The following is a 20,544-nucleotide window of genomic DNA, read 5'->3' on the forward strand; positions in this document are numbered from 1 at the left end:
ATTCGGGTTAGTTATATTTGGCCCTGGACCTGTTCCGCGGTAATTTTCCTCTTACTTTTTCTTGGTGTCCTTTAATGAAAACTGCACAACTTACTTAATGATATACCTCAGTGCAACACAAATTATGAGCTTGACACAGAAATGTCTAAGGCCTGGATTTAAGCATCAGGTCTTGTCATCTCAAAATAATTGATATAGAATAATAAAGACTTGTTTCTAGCCAAATTTTCAGCCTTTTTTCTGCTGCCCCTCAAAACAATTTTTGCATGTGACAAAGCCCAAACTACCAAGTTTCTGTTCTGCGTTGGTGGACTTCTGCTCGCATCTCGCGTACTTCAAAGGGACAGCCAAATTCTGTGTTGCAGTCACTGGCAGCTTCTCCTTTCCTCATGCACGAAGATCTCACCAGATCTTTGAAAGTTATATTTTTACATGCTTAAACTTATTAACATAATTTCACAATTTCTGAGTCTTCATGACCATTTATAGATATGTGTCTCTGCACACTAAAGGTGTTAAAATATTAGTAACAAAACAACTCTTTATTACAGTGTGCAGCATGTTTATTATGTTATTTTGATGTAAGCTAGAAGCAGGGGCTGTTTTAAAGAAAAAAAAAAGCATAATTTTAAAAAAGGTTTTATGAAAAGTCTTTAAAGAACATGAAAAGAAAGGACCTAAAAAGTCACCCCCACCCAATTTTATTATGTGGCTTTTATGGTTGAAGCAGTTAAAGGTAAAATATGAGGATTTCACAAGTTTCCGAGGTGGTTTTTCCCCTTCTGTACATTGAAGCATTGTTGTGCCATTCACCGAGAGGCTGCTCTTCCTTCTCCCAATGCACAGTAAGTGATTCTGGCATGTTATCTTCCAGGGGTCCCGTGCCAAATGCTAAATATCCCAGATAACGAAGATCATATGTGTAATCTAGTAATACATTCCACTTGGCGCTAGTCAAATACAGAGTGTTCCCAAAGTCTTGGACATTGTGTTTTCAGGGTTTTAGTCAGAAGATATGTGGATGATCCAAGCTATGTGACTGGATGAAGACAAAAATAGAGACTTTTAATAAATGTAAATTGCCAGACGGCCTTAACTGTCTCTTTTTCACAGGGGAGATGAGTATTTGGTGTTTTAGGCAAATCCGATTGCGGGGAGGAAAGGAATAGAAGTTCATTGCAAGTAACTAACTTGTTAAGTAGGTATTTTGGTTGTAATCGTTTTGCTCGTTCTTCACTTGTTTCCATGGCAGCGAATAATTTCACCCAGCAAAATAATCTCCGTGAGACGTGTTTGGTTGCTGAAGCTCAGCACTTCGGTACGGGGGCATCGAGGGGGTAGAGCCTGCCACCCTGTCGCACCCCACAGCCATTTTATTTGTCACAGGGTGAGGCAGGTATGCCCCGAGCAGCTGCTGTCCCCTCAGCCATCATGGGCCTCCCGGGCACCATGACAGCATTTGTTGGAGAGTGAAGGGAGGATGGCACCCACCTGGCTGAGGCCACCCCACAACCAGGGCGCTTGTCCCCATCGCTCACCACAGCAAAATCTGCCGGGAGTGGAACCCTTGGCCAGGGCTGCCACAGCCTGGCCCGTCGATGGTGCCGTTGCTGGTGGCAGTGGGGCATGGCCGAGGGCCACCCGGCCGCAGGGCACAGCCCTGGGATGGTGTGAGACAGATGAAGCCTCATGGCTAAACCTGAGGGACTTTGAAAGACAAAAGGCCGCCATATTGTGTGTGTATGTGTGCCCATTTCTGTGTGTGCCTTACACCTATGGTCAGTGTGGGGTTTTGCCTCTGAAGCAGTGACACACCACCAGGGGTGGTGATGTGGGGAGAGATGGGCTTCAGACCAGGATGGGAGGCAGCACGGCCAGATACTGTCCCAGGCTCCTTCCATTCCATACACAGGTATCACAGTTTGGGTGGGAGGGGGTTCCCTTGAAGGCTGCGAGAGGGAGGTGAGGGGAGAGGATAATGGGGTAACAAGGTAACTGTAAGATGATGTACAGTGTTTGAGGCAGAAGTGGTGGTTGTGTGAGCCAAGGACCTGCCTGGGGGTTGCTCCCTGCTGTGCCACTCAGCCCCATGGCTTGTGAGAGGCCGACTGTGTTGGGGGGGGGGCAGGTAGCTAAAACACTAGGCACACACGGACACAACCGAAACAACATCTCTAAAGCCTCCCTCCATGCCCTCAACCACCCAAATGGCATAGTCACAAGAGATGAGGGCTTTTGAATGCCTTCATTCACCCTTAGGAAGAGGCATGCCACGGAAGGGAGCCCTTGCAAGGCAGTCTTTCTGAAGCTGCAGGGCTCGTGGGATTTTGGGGAAGCACAAGGGCTGTCACTATCGTCAGAGTGGTTCCCCCAAGTGAAAATCAAAAGTGGCAGCACCCCAGGGGCAGCCCCGTGTCCTCCACTTGTCATCTTACAGGCCTTCGTCTGAGAGACCCCAATACACTCAAGAATACAGAAAAGCCATTTTATGAAAGAAAGGAAGAAAAGGGGCAAAATCCCACAAAACAGTTTCCCAATGTGAGAGATTAAGTACAGACACCGCTCATTTTATCTTGACTTGTGGTATTTCGTAGCTATTTCCATAAAGCTCCAGCTCCAGGAGTCATGTAGTTATAAAAATCACAGTTTCATTAGAAGTCAAGTTTCTAGTCATCAAGATGGAAGGAAAATCCTCGTCCTAAAGACCCAGTCAACAAAGCAAATGAAAAGTTCTTTGCTTCTGGGTTTAATTTTTAGATTTAAATAAGCCTCGACACTTCTGCTCAGGATTTTTTCTGAGATTTTCCATTTCATGAAAAGTTTTGATGTTTTAACATTTTATGCTTAATCTGAATGGGTAGAAATTTGGGAGAATTTCCCCAAATTTCTCCCCTCAGTATGCCATGTCTCCCTGTGTAACGTAAAGAAACATGAATTTTTAGAAAAATAGTGATTTAAAAAAACCCCAACATTATTTTGTATCAAATTGCTCTTCCTTTTTAATGGAATTGCACATAATTAGAATAACTTGTGATGATATTGTACTAGTTGTCATTTTAATAGTATTTTTAATTCATGCTTGATTTAAGCTAATTATGACACTGGAGTATTGTTTCCTTAAACCATGTGCTTGAACGCAAAAGTTATTTTTACATAGTAATAGCTGGGGATAAAATTTTATTAACTGTTAACAAGGAACAAAGTGGACTTTCTGAGGCCTCAAATGGCCTTTTAACTCAGAGATTGGCATTCCTGTCCCCCCGCTGTGCTTTTTCTGTTTTGTTTTGTGTGTGAGCATGTGTGTGTGTATGTGCATATGTTTGTTTTTGATAAAACCCATCAGTTCTTCATTTATGACATACAAACTGGCTTATAGCGATGTTTGTACATCTGGAGATCGAAATGAGCTGCAGCTCTCAGAGATACGCTGCCTTTTTTATTAAAAGAAAAGGACTAGAGGTAGAAAGAAGGAAAGCTTGGAAGCAGGGTTTTGGAGGTATTGGAGTTTAAACGAGGGATTCATTTTACAATAAATGACTAATAGTTTAACACTAGCGCTTTAAGCCGATTCCCCTTTGGATAGAGTTGTGACAGTTTTAAGGCAAGACAGTGAGGGGCACTGCTCGTTGGGATGAGCACAGGGCTCTGCTTGTCCAAATGTCTCACTGTCCACATGTGCTTTTGGCTGTGGCCCATCTTGGGGGCTTTTTGGATTAGGCCTTGAGGTCTGGCAGAATGCAGCTGTTGTCCAGCCATTGTGTATCCCTGATTTTAGACAATAAAATCTCTGCCAAATGACAGTCTGGCCAAGCAGTTTGGGCAGCAGCATACCTGAGAAAATCACAGACTGACTCGCTCAGACTGCTTTGCGGTCGTTTATCTTGTGTAAACAAGCAGAAAACCTCTAATGATGTGCAGGGTGATGTGCAGCCTCTGGTGCTCTCACCTCTGACAAGGGCCAGCATTAAATATGCATTGAACTCTCCTCCTGGCTGATACAGCATCGCTTTTCCTGGTCCGGTTCCTTCCTCATCATGCACAAAACTGCTGGTGAGGAGTTTCTAATCACATCATGGGAGTAACAGTCTCTCTTTAGATTTCTTCTGTGCCTGTGTCTTAAGTGTTTGAGTACCAGGGGCTAGATCCAATAAAGGATAATAAGCCTTAAGGCCAAGGTGTGAGAATAACTTAGGTACTTGAATCTAAAATCACGACTTAAAAAACATCATCTCAGTGGCTGCCTGACCTCTGAAACGTACCTGTTCTTTAGGCACTTTCCTATTGACCAAAGAGCTCCCCAAACACCTGGAGCTGTGCTTTTGCACATACCAGTACGGCATGACTGTTAGCAGCACTGGGCCCGTCTGTTTCAAAGACCTAAACACTGCTTTGCGGGAGACTCCTGAGAAGCTCCATCCACTAGTCCACAGACCCTATTTAACCTGCCTGGGCAAGAGCAAAGCTCTCACAAAAGCAGTTGCAAGTGTTGCTATCTTTTAAACCTCTGGCCGAGTCCAGTTTTCTGGAGTGTTTTGTAATAACTGTTCAGGGCAGTGTTTTCCGAACATGCAATATTGGGGCTGAAGTGGAAAGAAGTCTGGCTCACTGGGTATTTTGGCAGGGAGAGACCGTGGTCTATGTTGCAATCAAGGTTCGTGCTATCTAGCAAGCTCAGTGTAAGCTATGCTAGGCATTTCTAGCCTGCTCCGTAGGCAGGTCCCCACAGACCACCACTGCTCTTTGTGAAACTGCTGGCCTCAAAGTCAGTGTCCTTTCAATGGATCACCCAGCTTCAACTCTTTGCCTCCTTAGGCGATTCATCTTCTGCTTCCCAGAAGAGGGATGTAACTACAAAAGGAGAGGGTAGTTGGAGCGAGTGGAGACTCCTTCTCCCTCCTGCCGTTGAAGGTGGGCCACTATGGAGAAGGACATGCAGTGTTCCTGGGACCAAAAATCTTATGTTCATGGGAGCAAGCCTGGCTCTGTAGATGAATGGTCTAGGAGGGGAAAGGTCTACGTCTGTTTCCGGGATTATTTTCAGATATCACCCACTGACACATCCACGTTCAGCCTGTCCCCTAGCTGAAAGTGGTGGTAAGTACTGGGATGAGTGTGCTGGTTTGGATCTTTGTGTGCCCTGTAGGGAGCCTGGGCACTGCACAGGCTGCATTTGGTGGGAGTAGGTGTCTCAGTACATCTAGGTACATCCTAGGTCTTCATGGCAGTGTTATTTAGAAAATGCAGAAAAGAATGGTAAAGACCTTCACCTGAATGAATAAGCAGAGCTGAGGTGTTTTCATCCACCTTCCTTCCCTCTGCATTTTATTCTGGTGGTAAAACTATATCTGGTATTTTGCAAGGCATCTCATTTGTTAGAACTCCTCTGGAAACTCATTTGGTGGCTGAACCCCTCCGACTAAGCAACCTCATGCTCATTCCTCTCCATTTTGCTGTGCAAGAGCAGGACGGGTTTGCCAGTAGACGGTGTGTCAAGTGTGACGTGTTTGTACAAGGAGGTTGCTAATCAGGCATGGGCAAGCTCTTCTGGTATATCAAAGGCACAAATAAACATGGGGAAAATCATCATCATGGGAAGGGCTCTTCTGTTTCCCCCTTCTCCAGGCTGCCATTCTTTGTAGGTAACTGGCCAGTGTCCGCTTCTCCCTTACATAAAGTCATTACCATCAGGTGGAGGGATGTGGGGAATCCTCTAACGGCTTTTATCCCCCACTCAGATCACTGGTGGAATAGAAAACTCTGGCTAACCTGCCGAAGTAGCTCTGTGAAAAACCTGTTGAATGTGTAGGCGTTTAGTTATAGGACAGCAGACAGGTGCATGTGGCAGCGACTAATTTGTCTGCTGGCTGTTGAGAAGGAATCTGGGTCATTACACTTGCAATAGCTGGCAGTGGCAGGCATATCAAGTAATCTCTTCACTGTAATAGGATAATTCCTGTGCTGTAGTACTAGTATCAAAATATGGTTTAAAGCCCTTGAGGCAAACCAAAGCCAGATTTGTTCCTGTTACAGCTGGGACAGGTGCAGTGAAGTGACAATCCTGTCTTCCATGCGGCACCCATATTGGTTGTCCCTCACAGGGAAGCGGTCCTTAAAAACATAAGCCAATATGAGGGCTAGGCAGATCCTCGCTTCACATCTGTGGTGGAGCTTTATGGAGTTCACCCCACAGAGTCCCACAGTTGTGGGGATACAGGCAAGGCCGGGCAGCAGCGGCTTCAATGAGGGCTGCAGCTTGCGGAGGATAAAGCGTGGTGAAGGGGCTTATCTTTTAAAGGCAGTACTTGCTGCTATTTATAGGTCACTTTGAATGTGATTACTTTGTTTACAATCAGCAAATTTTCTCTTGAAAAAGGGCAATTGGGGAGCAGCAGCTGGTGGATTCCAGGTTTGCTTTACCTGGCCACGTATTTGAAGTCTTGCACTGTTTTGAATGCATTTGTTTTTCTTAAAAATCGTTGTTGCCTAACTGCAGGCTCTACCCAGGTGGCATGAGGGGGGAAGAGCCTCGCTGAATTACTTCTTGAAGAATGGGAAAAACAGAGGCTAAAGAGGATGACTGTTGAGCAATGAGGCTTTGAGAAACCGTGAGCAGCTCCCCTGGTACTACCCAATAATTGTGTGAGGTGACTGACAGGCGATAAACCCAGGCAGTCACCTAGAAAATGCTATATTTCCCTGTTAAAAGGACAGTCACACAAGTGCCATATTCTTGCCCATCTACAGCCTGTGTAACTTGTAGCTTCAGAGGATGGGGTGGGCAGATACTCACACATGGGCTCACTTACAGCCATACATGATGGTCCAGAAGGGATTTCTAAAGATGCCCGCACCAATTGTTTCTCGTGTGCGCCTCAGCTTGAAGTAAATGACCTGTTTCTGCAGAGACCTACAGCACGTCCTGGCTATTTTTGGTAGCCCAGAACTCCTGGCTGTTACATGACCTGTGCTGAACTCTTGTAATACAGTTTGCAAGAAAGTATTTGAAACACCCTTTTAAAAGAAAGGTTGGTTTCATCCATGAGATAACTCAAAATCAGTGGAGTTGAGGAAGGCTTTTAAATGTCCCAGTTGTGATTAAGTGGGATTAAATGTCCCAACTGTGATTGCTGCTTCCCCAAAAAATTAAGGCAGGACAGAAACCTTATCCCTTCAGGCTGCTAAAGTAATACTGGATTCTCCTGAGCAGCATGGGTGAAACTGAGATCCCAGAGTGCTCCCCAGTGTATGCCTCCTTGGAATGGGTAGGAAGGAGCTGGGGTGGAAGTGGTAAAGGAGGCCTGTGTGCCTTCAGATTTCTTGTAGGCCACAAGAATCTCCAAAAAGCCCAGACAATCATGGTGCAGAACTGCAGTGCTGGGGTCTTGAGTTCTGGCCTTTTTTTTGCCCTCTGTTCATCCCATTTTTTCCCTTCTCTGGCCCCCTCCAGATCACTTTTTTTCTGACTTTTTTTTTATCTGAACAACAAAATCTTTGTCTGGTTAGACAATGCCTGGAACAGCATTTCCGTGGTGCAACTGGAATGGGAGAGTAACTCAAGGTGGTGGTGCTATGTCACTCGGTAAAAATGAGTGGGAACTGCAGCGGGGAACAGAAGATTGATTCTTCCAACGGCCAAAAAAGGTTTTATTGACTTCTGCATGTGAATATGTCCGCCCCCAAACTTCTCCCCGGCTCAGGGGGGCTTGGACCGAAACCCCTTGGACTTGTTGATTGCTAGCAGAGCTGTATAGCAGGACTGACGGACACCCACACTGCAAGAGCTTTTCAATAGGATTTAAATAACTTGCTCAAAATTCTTTTCTGGTGGAAACAGGCAAAATATGACTGAAACCTGTGGTGCTAATTTATACCAATAGTGAATTTTGCCCTTGTGCTAAATTTTCAGAGTAAACACCTTGCAGCTGTTTGTTAAAATAAAACAAAAAACCTTGGAAGTGAACCAAACCACAAGTGCGTTTCGTGTCTCCAGCCACCATGCTGTAGTACATATTTGCTTTGCAGAGAATATTGTCCTTTTGGCTATGTAGAAATTACTTAAGTGCAGCTTGTTTTCAGTTAAGCTGCCAAGCTTCCATCCTGAAAGGTGTGAAGATTTTTTTTTTTAATGATGATTTTTTTTTACCCTACAGCTATGTGACATTTTACTGCAAGTCTTAATCGTTAGTGCTGATTTTTGGAAGGCTACAGAAAAATAATAGTTACGTGCCTTGACACTTTGAACATTTAGTGTAAGTCATGTTGATTCATCATAATAATTTTTATTACTTCTAATAAGATTTTGACACCATGCAAAGATGATTTCAGATACTTATAAAACAGTTTTTAGAATCCTACAATAATTCAAGTTGGAACATTTTCTCAATACCTTTTGAATTAAAATGTGTACACTGATTTTTAGAAGCAGAGAAGCGGTACCTGATTTCCTAAATACAAGGTAGCCCTGATTTCTGCCCTAAAATGTAAATTTATCTATTTATCGGAGCAAAAATTGCTGCCAACCTGTATTAATATTAATCTTCATTCTGTTGTCCATGCTTGTCCTTGCCCTGCCTGTGCATTTGGAGTGCATTTGGATCCAAAGGCTCTGGGACCCTGGTGGGACTCACTGGTTTTTCCTGGGTGCAGTGTTTTCTGCTGCAGCTTGCTGAGGTCCACCCGCTTGCAGGGGTAGAGTGAGGACAGCCCTGGGCTGGAGGCTGTGAAGCGGGGCCGATGCGTGCCCCGGGGCAGAGGGCTTGCTGTGAGATCTGCAGGCACAGTCCATGAGGGAAAAAGCAGGGATGTCAGAGGTTACTGCCTCTGATTTGCTCAAATACATTAGTTGTAAAAAAAAAAAAAAAGATGCAACCAGTAAAGTATGCTTATGAAGTAGGAGCAGGCATTTTAATACTTAGAAAGTAATTAATGCTCTTTGGAAAACAGAGCAGATCTCACTTGTTTCATTGTACAAAAGCTACTGTACGCAATAGTGATGGCCTGGGGGACTTTAATGGAGTGCTGCAGAAAATAGACTTGCTATTTCTGGAATGCTGCACTGTTTTCACAAAATGCTGCTTCAACTGTATAAGATTTACCATAGATAACAGCAAGCAAACATGCCCAGCATCCTCAGAAAGAAGCTCCCTTAGCATAGCAGGGATCAAGTTGACAGCAGATTTTCAGAAATGGGTTGGCAGCCCATGTGATTAAGAGAGTTTTATACTTGTCTCTCCAAGTCCCTTCTATAAATAGTCAGTGTAAGATTACAACAGCATACTAAGTTTGTGTCGGCCCATATCTTACCTACCACCTTCCTGGAAAACACTCTTACCCTCCAGGCTGATACATTTTGTGCTTCCTGTCACCCTTCAGGTATAATTATTAGAATAAAATGCTGCATAAATTTAGATGAAAATCATATTCCAAATCGTGAGGAGTCAAAGTGGGAAGAAGCACCAAAGATCCTGAGCACGTGGGTGACTCCCCAGGAGTGCTGGTCATGGCTGGAAGGCAGTGACAGTACTGAGCAGTTACCACCTTTAAAAATGCAGAGGATTTTTTTATATAACCTGCCTGTCTAGATAGAGCTCTGAGCCTGCAGATTGCTCCCTGTGAGTGTTGTCTGTGTGGAGCCTCGGTCGCGGTGAGAGGAGCTGGAAATGCTTGGCCCTGAAGCCAGCAGGTCTTTGGGTGGCCATGCCAAACAGGGAGTGGGGACAGGGCAGGCTGGGCCAAACAGCTGTTTTCAAACCATGCTCTTTAACGAGCTGTCAGTATGATAGAGGCTAAATTCATCAGGAGTATAAGCAGGACCATCTCTGTTGTTCTGCGTTAAGTCCCTAGCATTGGCATTTGGTTTCAGCGTACAAAAAATGTTCTTCTTTCACTTCATATTTCCCCATTCTCTTTTCTCACACAGGACATGATGATCCTTGATCATGATATTGTCAGGTTGGCCAGGATACGGTACAAGTCACGTCCAAACTATCATTTATGATGAAATTAGATATGTGTTGAAGTCCTGAAATGTCAATACTGCACTTGAGTGCACTGTAAGCAGCCCTGCAAGGCAGATCAGTACTCACTGCTGTCTTACAGGTTTGGGGTTTTTCCCACCTTATCTCAGGGGAGACCGTGCTGCACACCAAATTGGAGCTCTTTTCTTTTGATTGGTTAAAGCATTGTTCTCAATACCTTATTAAGTTAATTATTTAGAATGCAAAATACCCTCTAGCCACACAGTATGGGTAATATGTGTTGTGTGTTAAGGGATTTCCAGCAGTAAACCATCTCGGCTTCCAAGCTCCAGTTAGCAGGGCCTGCCTCGTTAGCAAAAATACGGAGCAAGCATCTATTAAGCTGCTATTGAAGTTCCTTCTCACAGGAAGTTTTAGGAGCTTAAGGGTCTGAGTAGGAGGCACAGAAAAGAAAGTACAATTATTGTTATCTGATTTCTAATATAAGCTCTATTAAGAAAATGAAGAAACTTGACTTCTAGATCAGGCTTGCTTTTGGGGTATCTCTGCTGGTCACAAATCACACGTCAACCCTGACTGATAAATCCATTTTGGCAAAAATCCGTAATGTGGGCTGGGCTGTGGATGTTTCTTACTGTGCAGATAGCTGCTGTTTTCACTAGCCTTGAAAGGGTGTGAATAGCTCCTGCTTCTCTGAGTGGGTTTCTTTAGCCCAGTGCCGTGACACAGTGATGATGAAGTAAATGCTTTCCTGAGGGATACTGAAGCTGAAAATTTATTGGTTTTATTTTTCCTTAAAGATAAATTGCTGCATCCTTACAAACATCCAAAACTGGCCTTTGAGATACATGAAATAGGTCTCCGAGCAGCATGAGGAGGGTTGGCAGGTGCTCTGCTTGGTGGCCTCCTAGCCTGTAGCCAAAACAAGGGTAGGTTTATGTGGCAAACTGCAAGCTCTGCGTGTGTAGCCACAAAACTGGAAAGAGCTTCTGGTCCTTACCTGGGCTTCAGCACTGGCACAAGCACACAGTGTTTTTACCTATCATCATACCATGTGTGAAATGAGTATAGGCTAAGTTGTTCACTGTGGGAAGAATTTGGAAAGGTATTGTGTATGTGTAAGTATTGGACAGACCATGTGCAGCCTCTCACGAGTCTGGGCTGACTCAGACTTCAGCCTTTTGAATGGCTGCCATTTTACTGCTCTGCTAATGAAAAGCTGCATTTCTCACCTGCCTCTTGTGAAAGAACTCAGAGGTTAAAGAGAATGTGATATTTTATTTCAGTAGGTATCAGTCATGCAAAGAGCATTGGTGCTGCATCATTAGAGGAAATCAACTTCTGTGGCTGCAGAGATACCATCAGTGGAGAGAAGTTCTGGCGGAGAACAATAACCGAAACAACAGAGTGAGATTTAGGATGGAGCATGGGCAGTCTGTGAGAGGGATGTCATACAGCTGAGATACCTGCCATAGCTCATTCCAGCTTAGGTACCTTGGAACAGATTGTTCCTCTGAGGCATCTTGTAGCTTAACCTAAATCATAGATAGGCTGAAGTCATCATTGACTGAAATCAAGGGAAAGCTTCCCATTGGCATAAATGACATTTGGATCGTGGATTTAGTAACCGCTTAACATGGGCTGTTAAACTCTTCTTTGGAAAAGATAATTTCTTTCATTATTTTCACTACAAATAGAGAATAAAGATGGGCTCTCCGTTACACCAAGAATAAACATATTGTGGGTCATGCCATTCAGGTATCAGTTTGACTGAGAAACCCCAAGGAAGCTCCGTGGGGGGAAGAAGAAGTATTTTTTGTGCTTTTGTGGTTTCTTTTGTGGTTGACAAAGTGAATAGTGGTGTGTTTGCTTTCACACTGAATACAACAGGGATGTATTTTTCAGTGTTGGTTGACTACTTTGGATTTCAGCTTCATATATTACACCTACAAAATTGAAGAGTTCTTTTAAATCATTGTATATTTTAAATAGGCATAAAATGCCTATTCTGATTAAATTGAAAAAAATAATAGGTGTAAAAATTTAGGCTCTGGAAATGCCAGAAGAAAAATCTTCAATTATCTTTCTAGTAATTTCAGCCATTACAGTGATTGTAGGCTTTTCCTGAATAACTCAAAAATATCTCTGTAGATATCCTCAAACTACAGAATTTACTCATTGGTTAAAACCACACATGCAAATTTCAGACCCCTAAAATAGCACGTTCAGGAAGAAATGTCCACTTGAGATTAGAGAGCTAGAAAGGCAGTATCAGAGTTCCTTCTTAACAAACTTGGATGTTGGCTTTTTTTTTTTTTTTAATGCCAAACTGAAAGATGTTACTTTGTGGGATTTTTACATATGTTAGAATGACTTTTAAGGGAACACAGAGAAGGCCCTATATTACTTGCTTTGACTTTTTAAATTATTTCAGAAATCACATTGACTTAAGTACTGATTTTTGCATAATTCTATTACAAGGAATTTTCAGAGTCAGTATTTGAGTGCTTAACACTTTTTCAAAATTAGACCCATTTAATGGCCAGAAAAATCACTGAGCCGTTAAAAACCGAACTCCAAAAATACCTCTCATATAAATCCCTGTGCCTGAGGGTATAGCTGATCTGCATTTTCTTCAATGTAATGAAACTTGGGTTTCATTCATGTCTTGTAACAATGCAACATTAATTGAGAGGATCAAAAGCATGCTTTCCAAAAGGATTTTTTGTCACTGCTCGTGAATTTCCTGCATGTTCATTCGTCCTGGGGCTTTAGAAGGTTCTGGTTGAATTAATGGCTTTGATTTTTTCCACTTTGTTTCAAAGGAAGAAAATATTTTCACTTTTTTTTTTTGATAAGGCTTATCAGGTAAAACTCTACAGAAGTATACGAGCATACTTGTTAGAGTCCAGATGACAGAGAAACTTGGAAGGTGTTGGATCGAAAGGCAGATTTTGTTAAAATAACTGATGTATATTATTGCATTTTCCTGTTCTAAAACCAAGTCAAATTTGCTTGACCTCTGCTGGCATTAATAAACTTACTGCACCTTCCTTTGCTTGCCTGCATGACTGAGATTTTGACTTGGGAGGTTCCTGGGCTTACAAATCAGGATGTAGAAAATGGACAGGCACTCCAGTGTGATTTTATGAATGTTTCTGCTGATTTGGTTACAGCAGTGAAACATGAAAGGGCTTTTTCTAAATGATGTTGTTACTGGGTTCAAATATAAATGAGTATTCCCCTGATTTCACCTTTGAGGTAAAGGCCATGCACGACTTTCACGCAGGTGGACTGGTCACCATTGCTGATTTCTGCTTAAGTTTCTATGCCAAGTGCTGCCAGGGAGTTAATGAAATTGAGTCCCAGTAACTTATCAGGCACTGATGAACTGGTGAATTGTTGAATTCCCAGTCCCGCAAAGTGGTAAGGTAGGAGAGATTGCTTGCTGGTCCCCTGACTCCTGTTGCTGGCCACACTGCATGTGTCACCCTTGTATTGGGCCAAAACTCCTCTCCCTGCTTTAACCCCCACACTCCTGGACACCCCTTCTGCTGAAGAATGATGAAGTAACTTCAAGTTTGCATTATTCATTGATTTCCTCTTTTGGTCATTCCTGGTCATTCCTCTTTTTTTCTTTCTTCCCTGAAGAGGCAGGTAAAGAAAGACAAGATTAGGACACAGTTTAAGACAAATTAAGTTGAGGAATTCTGTCAAAAACTCAGGCTCCATGGCAGAAAGGGGGAACCAAGGCCAAACAGGGCTCTCCCCAGCAGGCAGAGATCCTCACCAGCTCCTTACAGATCAGTGAAAGTGTGTCCTGCTAATGTAGGCCAATCTCAGAGCTTATCCTTTCTCTCCCAGCTGTCAGGATATCCTAAATAATTTCCTGAGTAATCCAGCCACAGGCATCAAGGAGAGGAGGGCCGGGAATCATCCAGGCTCTAAGGGAGGCACAAGAAGGTTTATGACCTTTTTGAAGGTTTTCTCTGCTCGCTGTTGTGAAAACATTCGTTTGTCTCTCATTTATTTTGTGACTTTCACTCTATAAGGTCCATTTCTTCTCCCGGCAAAGTCATTAGGTGTTTGTCATCCATTTGAGTGGGACAAGGAATAAACTATAGTTGCAAAACTGCTCACTTCAGCCTTTCCTTGCCAAGCTGATCCTGCCAAGTTTTAGTGTAACTTTTTTTCGTTTTGTTTTTTAACAAGAAAAAATAAGTAAATACATTTGAATAAAAATGGAACTGATTTATTCAACCAAAGGGAAATGGTCCATTTGGAGGCACCTCTAGGCAAAGCAAATAATTGAAAACTTGCATCTAAAAATCATGAGCGAAATTGCTTATGGGTGCTGGTTTTAATCCAGAAATTCATTATTTGAGGTACATCAGGGTGTAGGAGACACCTGATAGTAGTAGTCCTCTGACCAGTCTGAGAGAATTCGAAGTCGTGTCTCTGGTTTTCCAAGGGAGAGCCTGACCTGCAGCCAGCTTCTAGAGAGCCCTAGAGGAGGAGCGTCCTCCCCTCTGACCCTCACATTCATTCAGTTTGGCAATGTATAAACAGACATTTGTTAGGGCACGGCTCAGAAACTGGGTATATCCTGTCTGGGTGGATGAGCTGACCAACATGCTAGAGAAACTCCCATTTCTGCTTCAGTAACTATTCGACTACTTTATGTCACGCAGAATCATGTCTCCACCATCAGTAACCTTGGACTGCACCCTATTCAATACCTTCTTAGAAAAGGTCAGTGTCTTCCAGGAGGGAGCCTGACCTGCCCCCCGTAGACCTGGGTTTGGGTTATCCAGCAGCCTCGACACACCGCAGCCGCGGACCAGCGTAGCCCTGCCCCAGTCACATAAATAAACCCTGCAATGGGAGCGCACTTCAGTGTGGGTCGTGTGATGGGAGAGAGGCTGAGCTGCCTCTTCTCATGTTGCGTCTAGTACACGGTCTGTCTTTAGCAAGGTTCACTTGCACCTTATGTTTGTCCTTGATTCTGAATAATTTCTGTAAATTGCTCTCGACCACAAGTATGAGTCTCCTTCTCACCAAGGTGGGTGTGCAGTTGTTCCTTTGTCATGCATATGTCTCCACTCTCTTTATGGAGAGGCTACAGAAGGTACGGTGTTTTCTCGAAGACTTCCATACAAAGGGAGACAAATATAAAATAGAGGGCTGTATTTAAATTTTTCTAGGTGCTATCCATGTGCTTGGGCTGTAAATGATTCAGTGAGGACCGTCCCTAACAGATTTTGTCTCAGAATCAGACTGCTGGATTATCTTTATTGTCCCTCTCACCTTTCACTGAAATGTGGTCAAATAAATTGCTTTTTGGTAGTGGGTGTGGGAAGTCACTGCCTGGTTCTCACTGACAGGCAATTGGCTGATTTGCTTTCCTTTATTCCCTCTATTTCCTTTTGCAGGGAAGGCTGCTTCTCCCCCATCAGCCCAGAGGCATGTCCCCTTGTGCAGTCGTTCATGTGCCACAACCGAACATTCATCCTGGACGGCCACGTGCAGCTGAAGACAGGTCTGCAAACCCAGGAGCGACACCTTTTCCTCTTCACAGACCTTCTGGTTGTTGCCAAGTCCAAGTGAGTATGGCACCTCAGGCACTGCTCCTGTAAAGCAGCCCTTTTTCTCAGCAGAACATAACAGGGATTTTCATAATGCTTTTTTAGTAGCAAATCTTCCCTAAATCATAAGGAAGCTTTTTATTTAGTCAATGGATGTTAGTTGCCTGACCTCTTCAGGCACCTTTGAAAACCTCATAGGCATAGAGGAGTTCCAGAATGCAACATTTTAAAGAAGTATTAGATGTTTTTTAATATATTGTTTGTGTTGTATCATCTTCCCTGCTTTGGGAGTGCAGTCTCATAGGAAAGACTCATCAGTGCTTGACTGTGTCCATTGCGCTGCCTTCAACTGACTGTTGTGCTTTAGGTAGCTCATCTTCAGTCCTGTGGGGTGTGTGTAACACTGGTGGCCGTGTTGCAGAGGGGTTAGAGGTCTTAATGCTTACCTGGAAGCTGCTTTGATAAACACCAGTGATGAGCAGCTGTGTAAAAATAGAGATTGCAGACAACATCACGGTGTTCATCTCTGTAGGTTGTGCTGTGCCCAGAGGAGTGTGGGGAAGGGGAAAGAGAGAGGAAGCGATGCTGAGCAGTCTGGGTAGTATTCATGTGTAATCAGGCTTGCTGCTGAGCTCTGATTATTCACTCTACCATTCACAATTAAATCAGATTTACAAGCTGTGTCTAGCATGCCAGCTTCGTGCGGCATTTGTGGTTTAAGGCAATTTTAGAGGGTGCTTTCACTTGTTGTTATGGGTTATGGGGAAATAATAATAAAAAATCTTGATGCAGCTTCATTTTCTGTTAGGCACTGTGTGTGTGGTTTCACAGGGTGGGTAATCTCAATGTGAATCCTGGGCTTTGGCAATGTGTCTTTTCACTTAAGCAATTGTTTCAGAGGCTGCTGGGAAAAGCCAGAATAAATCTGTGTTTTCTGTGGAAATCTGAGCTGTGTCCATTTGAATCACACATAGTAAACGTAACCCCCCCAGCTGTACTCCTTCACTTGATGTAGCATGACAACACAGAGGATATTTTACCCAAAACATGTTCCACTACGGGTGGGTGGTGAACATAAGGATATTTAGGGGAAATCTCACTATTCTACCAGCAGTAGCAGTAATAGCATTGTTACGGTATTTATGTATGTTTGTGCCACCTAATTTAAGCTTTCAAATGTTAAATATTTGCAACTTACCTAGGTTTCTAGGCTGCTTTTATAGTCACCGAGGGAAAACCAGCACCTTCCTGCAGCAAACTCACCTGATCCTGAAAGTGTGCTGACAGTGGGTGAGGGGAGTCACGCTCTTGGGGGGTCTCTCACTCTGTCCACTGGATATTCAGTGGGCACAGTCTCACTAGCTTAGGTCTAAGCTCCTAAATTGTAGAAGACTAAAGTCATGTGAGATGAATCCCTCCCTCCCTGGTCAGTGTGCTGAGCAGAAGCAATGTTACAACCCCAGGCTGAGCTGCATATTCCTGCAGGTTTGTCTGGGTCCCAGTGGGACTATTTTTATAGTAAAGCACTGCTCTCTGTAACCACTCCAAAATCTGGTCCCCTGGGAGTATTGACGGCTCTTACAGCATTTGATTTAGTGTGGTAAAGAGTCCGCAGTGTTTGAAGAAGGTGGAACAGAACAAATTGTGCTTCTGCATGTGAAAAAGGGGGAGGGAGATTAAGTCGTTCCTAAAAATGGTAAAAACAGTATTTTGAGTGATATTGCTTCATGTATTTTAAAGAACTAATTGGGATGTACTCTCTACAGCTGCCCTGACAGCAATTAAAGCATCAGAGCTGTCACTGATGAATGCTACTTAAAAATCAGCATTTGTAAAGAAGTCTCACACTAAAATACCATTGCTGATTCCTAGAGGGAAAACCTCAGTGGTGTGTATTGCTATGCAGCCGTGACTATTGATTGTTATTGACTCTTTAATAGCTGATGCAGAGTCAACACAGCAGGTCACCAGGACAGAATTAATGAATCTGACTTAACCTCAGAATTATTCCTTGTGAAGGTGCTAAAAATTTTTAATACTCTTTTGTGTTAAGTAGTTTCTCAGCTTGGGGCGTATGAACACCTAAGATATTTTAAGGTAGAGCTCGGCGCTGTACTGGTGTCAGCTCAGCTGCAGGTAGCCAGTCACTGCACAAAGGGAGCTCATGTATGATTAGACGTCGTATGATCAGCAAATGGGTACAAGTTTTTCCTAAAGACAGCAACAAGTATTTTGTGTCCTCTTGAGCTTGCTGATTAAACTCCCATACAGCGCTGAGCTCCTGGTTAAAGGCAGGGAATTGGCATTGCTCCCATGGAAATTTGTAGGGGGTAGGTCCTCTCTACCGCTGGTCTGTGTATGACTTTGGACAAGGTGCCTGTAGGTTTTTTTTTTAGCTACTTTCTAATCATATTTTTGAAATGTAGACTGTTATGTTTTCATAATCATGCATTAGCCCAGCTTATAGAAAACAATACTCACATGCTGTGCTTCTCTCTGCTGCCCCACATTTTCCTGCCTTCATGTGAAGAATAAGTCATAAATTGATTGAAAGAGTTTTTCTCACTAAACCAATGTTAAGTGTGTAAAATGTGATACTGTCTTCTGTATATTGATTAGATTTCTTACAGAGATCATGTGTTTTAATTTGGCGGAGTAAATATTTCAAGCATCTGTCAGTTCAATGATCAAGGTTTCTTACAGAAGTTTTTGTGTGGGAGGCACAGAGAAATGGCTTCCTCTTTCTCCTTTGTGATACATACATGCATACATGCACCTACATTTTAAGGTTATTTTCCCACTGTGGCTGGCCATAGAAATTGATGGTTGAGTACATACATGGAATTACGGTAGCAATCTCACAGTAGATCCATTAATGCTTTTGTCAGAGGGTCCTATTAAGGAGATTAGCAAATCTAGTGAGAAGTTAATCTTCCATCTGTTAACAGCCGCAAGGTATCCAATTGCCACTTACAGAAAGCAAAAGCAACTGAGTTTACTTTGCAGAGGTGGCACAATTTGGGGTGTGTCAATACCTACACCACCGATGTTCATGATTTTTGTGTTCATTTCAGTGGACTCTGGATCTGGCTGATATTTACAGTGTAAAACTTGCAATGAGACTTACTTCCTTAAAATAAAAATAAAACCTTTGATAGGTTTTTACTCTTTGCATTTTTCACATGTTCAGTCATGCAGCTTCTTTAGTCAGTGATGATATATTCATTTCTAGAGGTGATGCTTTGGCACTTAAATAGAAGACCCACATTTCACAAACGTTGAGAACCCATGGACTGCATAAGGGACATGGCAGATAGAGATAAAATTATACTTCAGGCTCTTTAGATGTTAATGGAGGCTACTGTTTCAGCGCCTCTGGAAACCAGGCCACTTGAATGCTGATAACAGCTGAGAGCTGTGACTAGGCATGGCAAACAGGGTAAGAATATACATCAAGCGTGATTGGAGAACATCTTTGTCCTTGTGCCAACACCCTGCCGACACCCGCTACTGGCACCATAGGGGTCTGCCTTTATGAACAGTGTGTAGAGAGTTTCCTGTGCTGGTGAATGGGAAAAAGAAATTGAGGAGACAGGGAGGGTCAACAGATAGATTCAGTGGAGCCAGATCAGGCATCCACTTATTAACATCTACATAAGAATTCACAGCTGTATTTTTTTTGTAAGTCTACATTTTCACAGTTCATTCTGTGGTCAGTGAGTTACAGTTATTTCTGTGTCCTGGACAGGTTTTATGTGTTGCATCACAAACTGATTTGTGGACGAGCGTGTTGAAATGTTCTCCTGTACTTTAAGTTTCTCTTTGATGGGGTAACAAAACATAATAGAGTAAAGAGACGTGAAATGTACAGCTGACCAGGAAACACCATGGTATAGTTTAAAAAATGCATGAACTTGAGATGGTATTTTACAGTATTTTATGGCAATCTAATTGAAGTACACCTTTTTGCCTGGTGTGATGTGCACTGATGGTCCTTTATTGGCCACCACTGTAAAAACTGCTGGGTTATTAGTGTTGCTCTACCCCACCCCACCTGTAAGCATGTCAGCTGGAAACCTCAGAGCAGTCAGGGTACTGCAAGTTCATCTGCGTCCTCTTTAAAGCTCAAGGTTCAAGTACCTTTATGTTTCAGACTGTATTAGTTCAGTCTGTCCTAAATCAAATACCTTGTAAATGAGACTAATCTCAGAGAATGTAGTCCATGTGTATCAAAGCTCTAAGAAATTGCTTACCTGGCATATTTATTTATAGAGCACTAATCACCATGGTGGCTGGCACTGTCCCCATCCACATTTGCAACACGGTGTTGAGCTGACATGGTCTTGCTTGCAGTCCTTGGATTAGAAGGGCAAAATATTTTCAGGGAGGGAATGCTTTTCCTGCAGCCTTTCCCTGCTGGCCCAGGAGAACCATCGCTCAGGTAATTCAGTCTGCAAGGACTCTAGAGCAAACGTGCCTTGAAGTGAGTGGCTTTTGCATTGCTACAGAGCTGGGCTGACCTTGTGAGATTTTACTTGTTTCTCATGTAGCACTGGTGCCCACCAATCCTACAAGATAAGGAGATTTATCATGAGAAATTAAGTAGAAGAAAAGAGTGGAAATAAAAAAATGCAAGTCTATACATCTGACCTTTACTGTATTCTAGTGTTTAGTAGGATAAAATACAGGAAGGGCCAAATTTAAAAAAAAATGGGGAAATATTTTCAGTGGTTTCCAGTGATAGGACGAGGGGCAACGGGCACAAGCTGGAACATAGGAAGTTCCATTTAAATACGAGGCAAAACTTCTTTACGATGAGGGTGACGGAGCACTGGAACAGGCTGCCCAGGGAGGTCGTGGAGTCCCCTTCTCTGGAGGTTTTCAAGACCTGCCTTGATGCAGCCCTGAGTAATGTGCTCTAGGCAATCCTGCTTTAGCAGGGGAGTTGGACTAGATGATCTCTAGAGGTCCCTTCCAACTCT

The 20,544-nt window shown here is 43.2% G+C and overlaps 1 protein-coding gene across 1 annotated transcript in view; it reads left to right on the forward strand.

Moving 5' to 3' along the window:
- The window catches only part of ARHGAP20 (Rho GTPase activating protein 20), a 60,543-nt gene that overhangs the window by 13,662 nt on the left and 26,337 nt on the right, over nucleotides 1–20,544 (forward strand). Inside the window, exon 4 of the mRNA XM_074154603.1 lies at nucleotides 15,410–15,580. Coding sequence (XP_074010704.1) covers nucleotides 15,410–15,580 — 171 coding nt within the window. The remainder of the gene's footprint in view (nucleotides 1–15,409; nucleotides 15,581–20,544) is intronic.

Source organism: Numenius arquata, chromosome 1, assembly GCF_964106895.1.
Source record: "Numenius arquata chromosome 1, bNumArq3.hap1.1, whole genome shotgun sequence".
NCBI classification, from domain to species: domain Eukaryota; kingdom Metazoa; phylum Chordata; class Aves; order Charadriiformes; family Scolopacidae; genus Numenius; species Numenius arquata.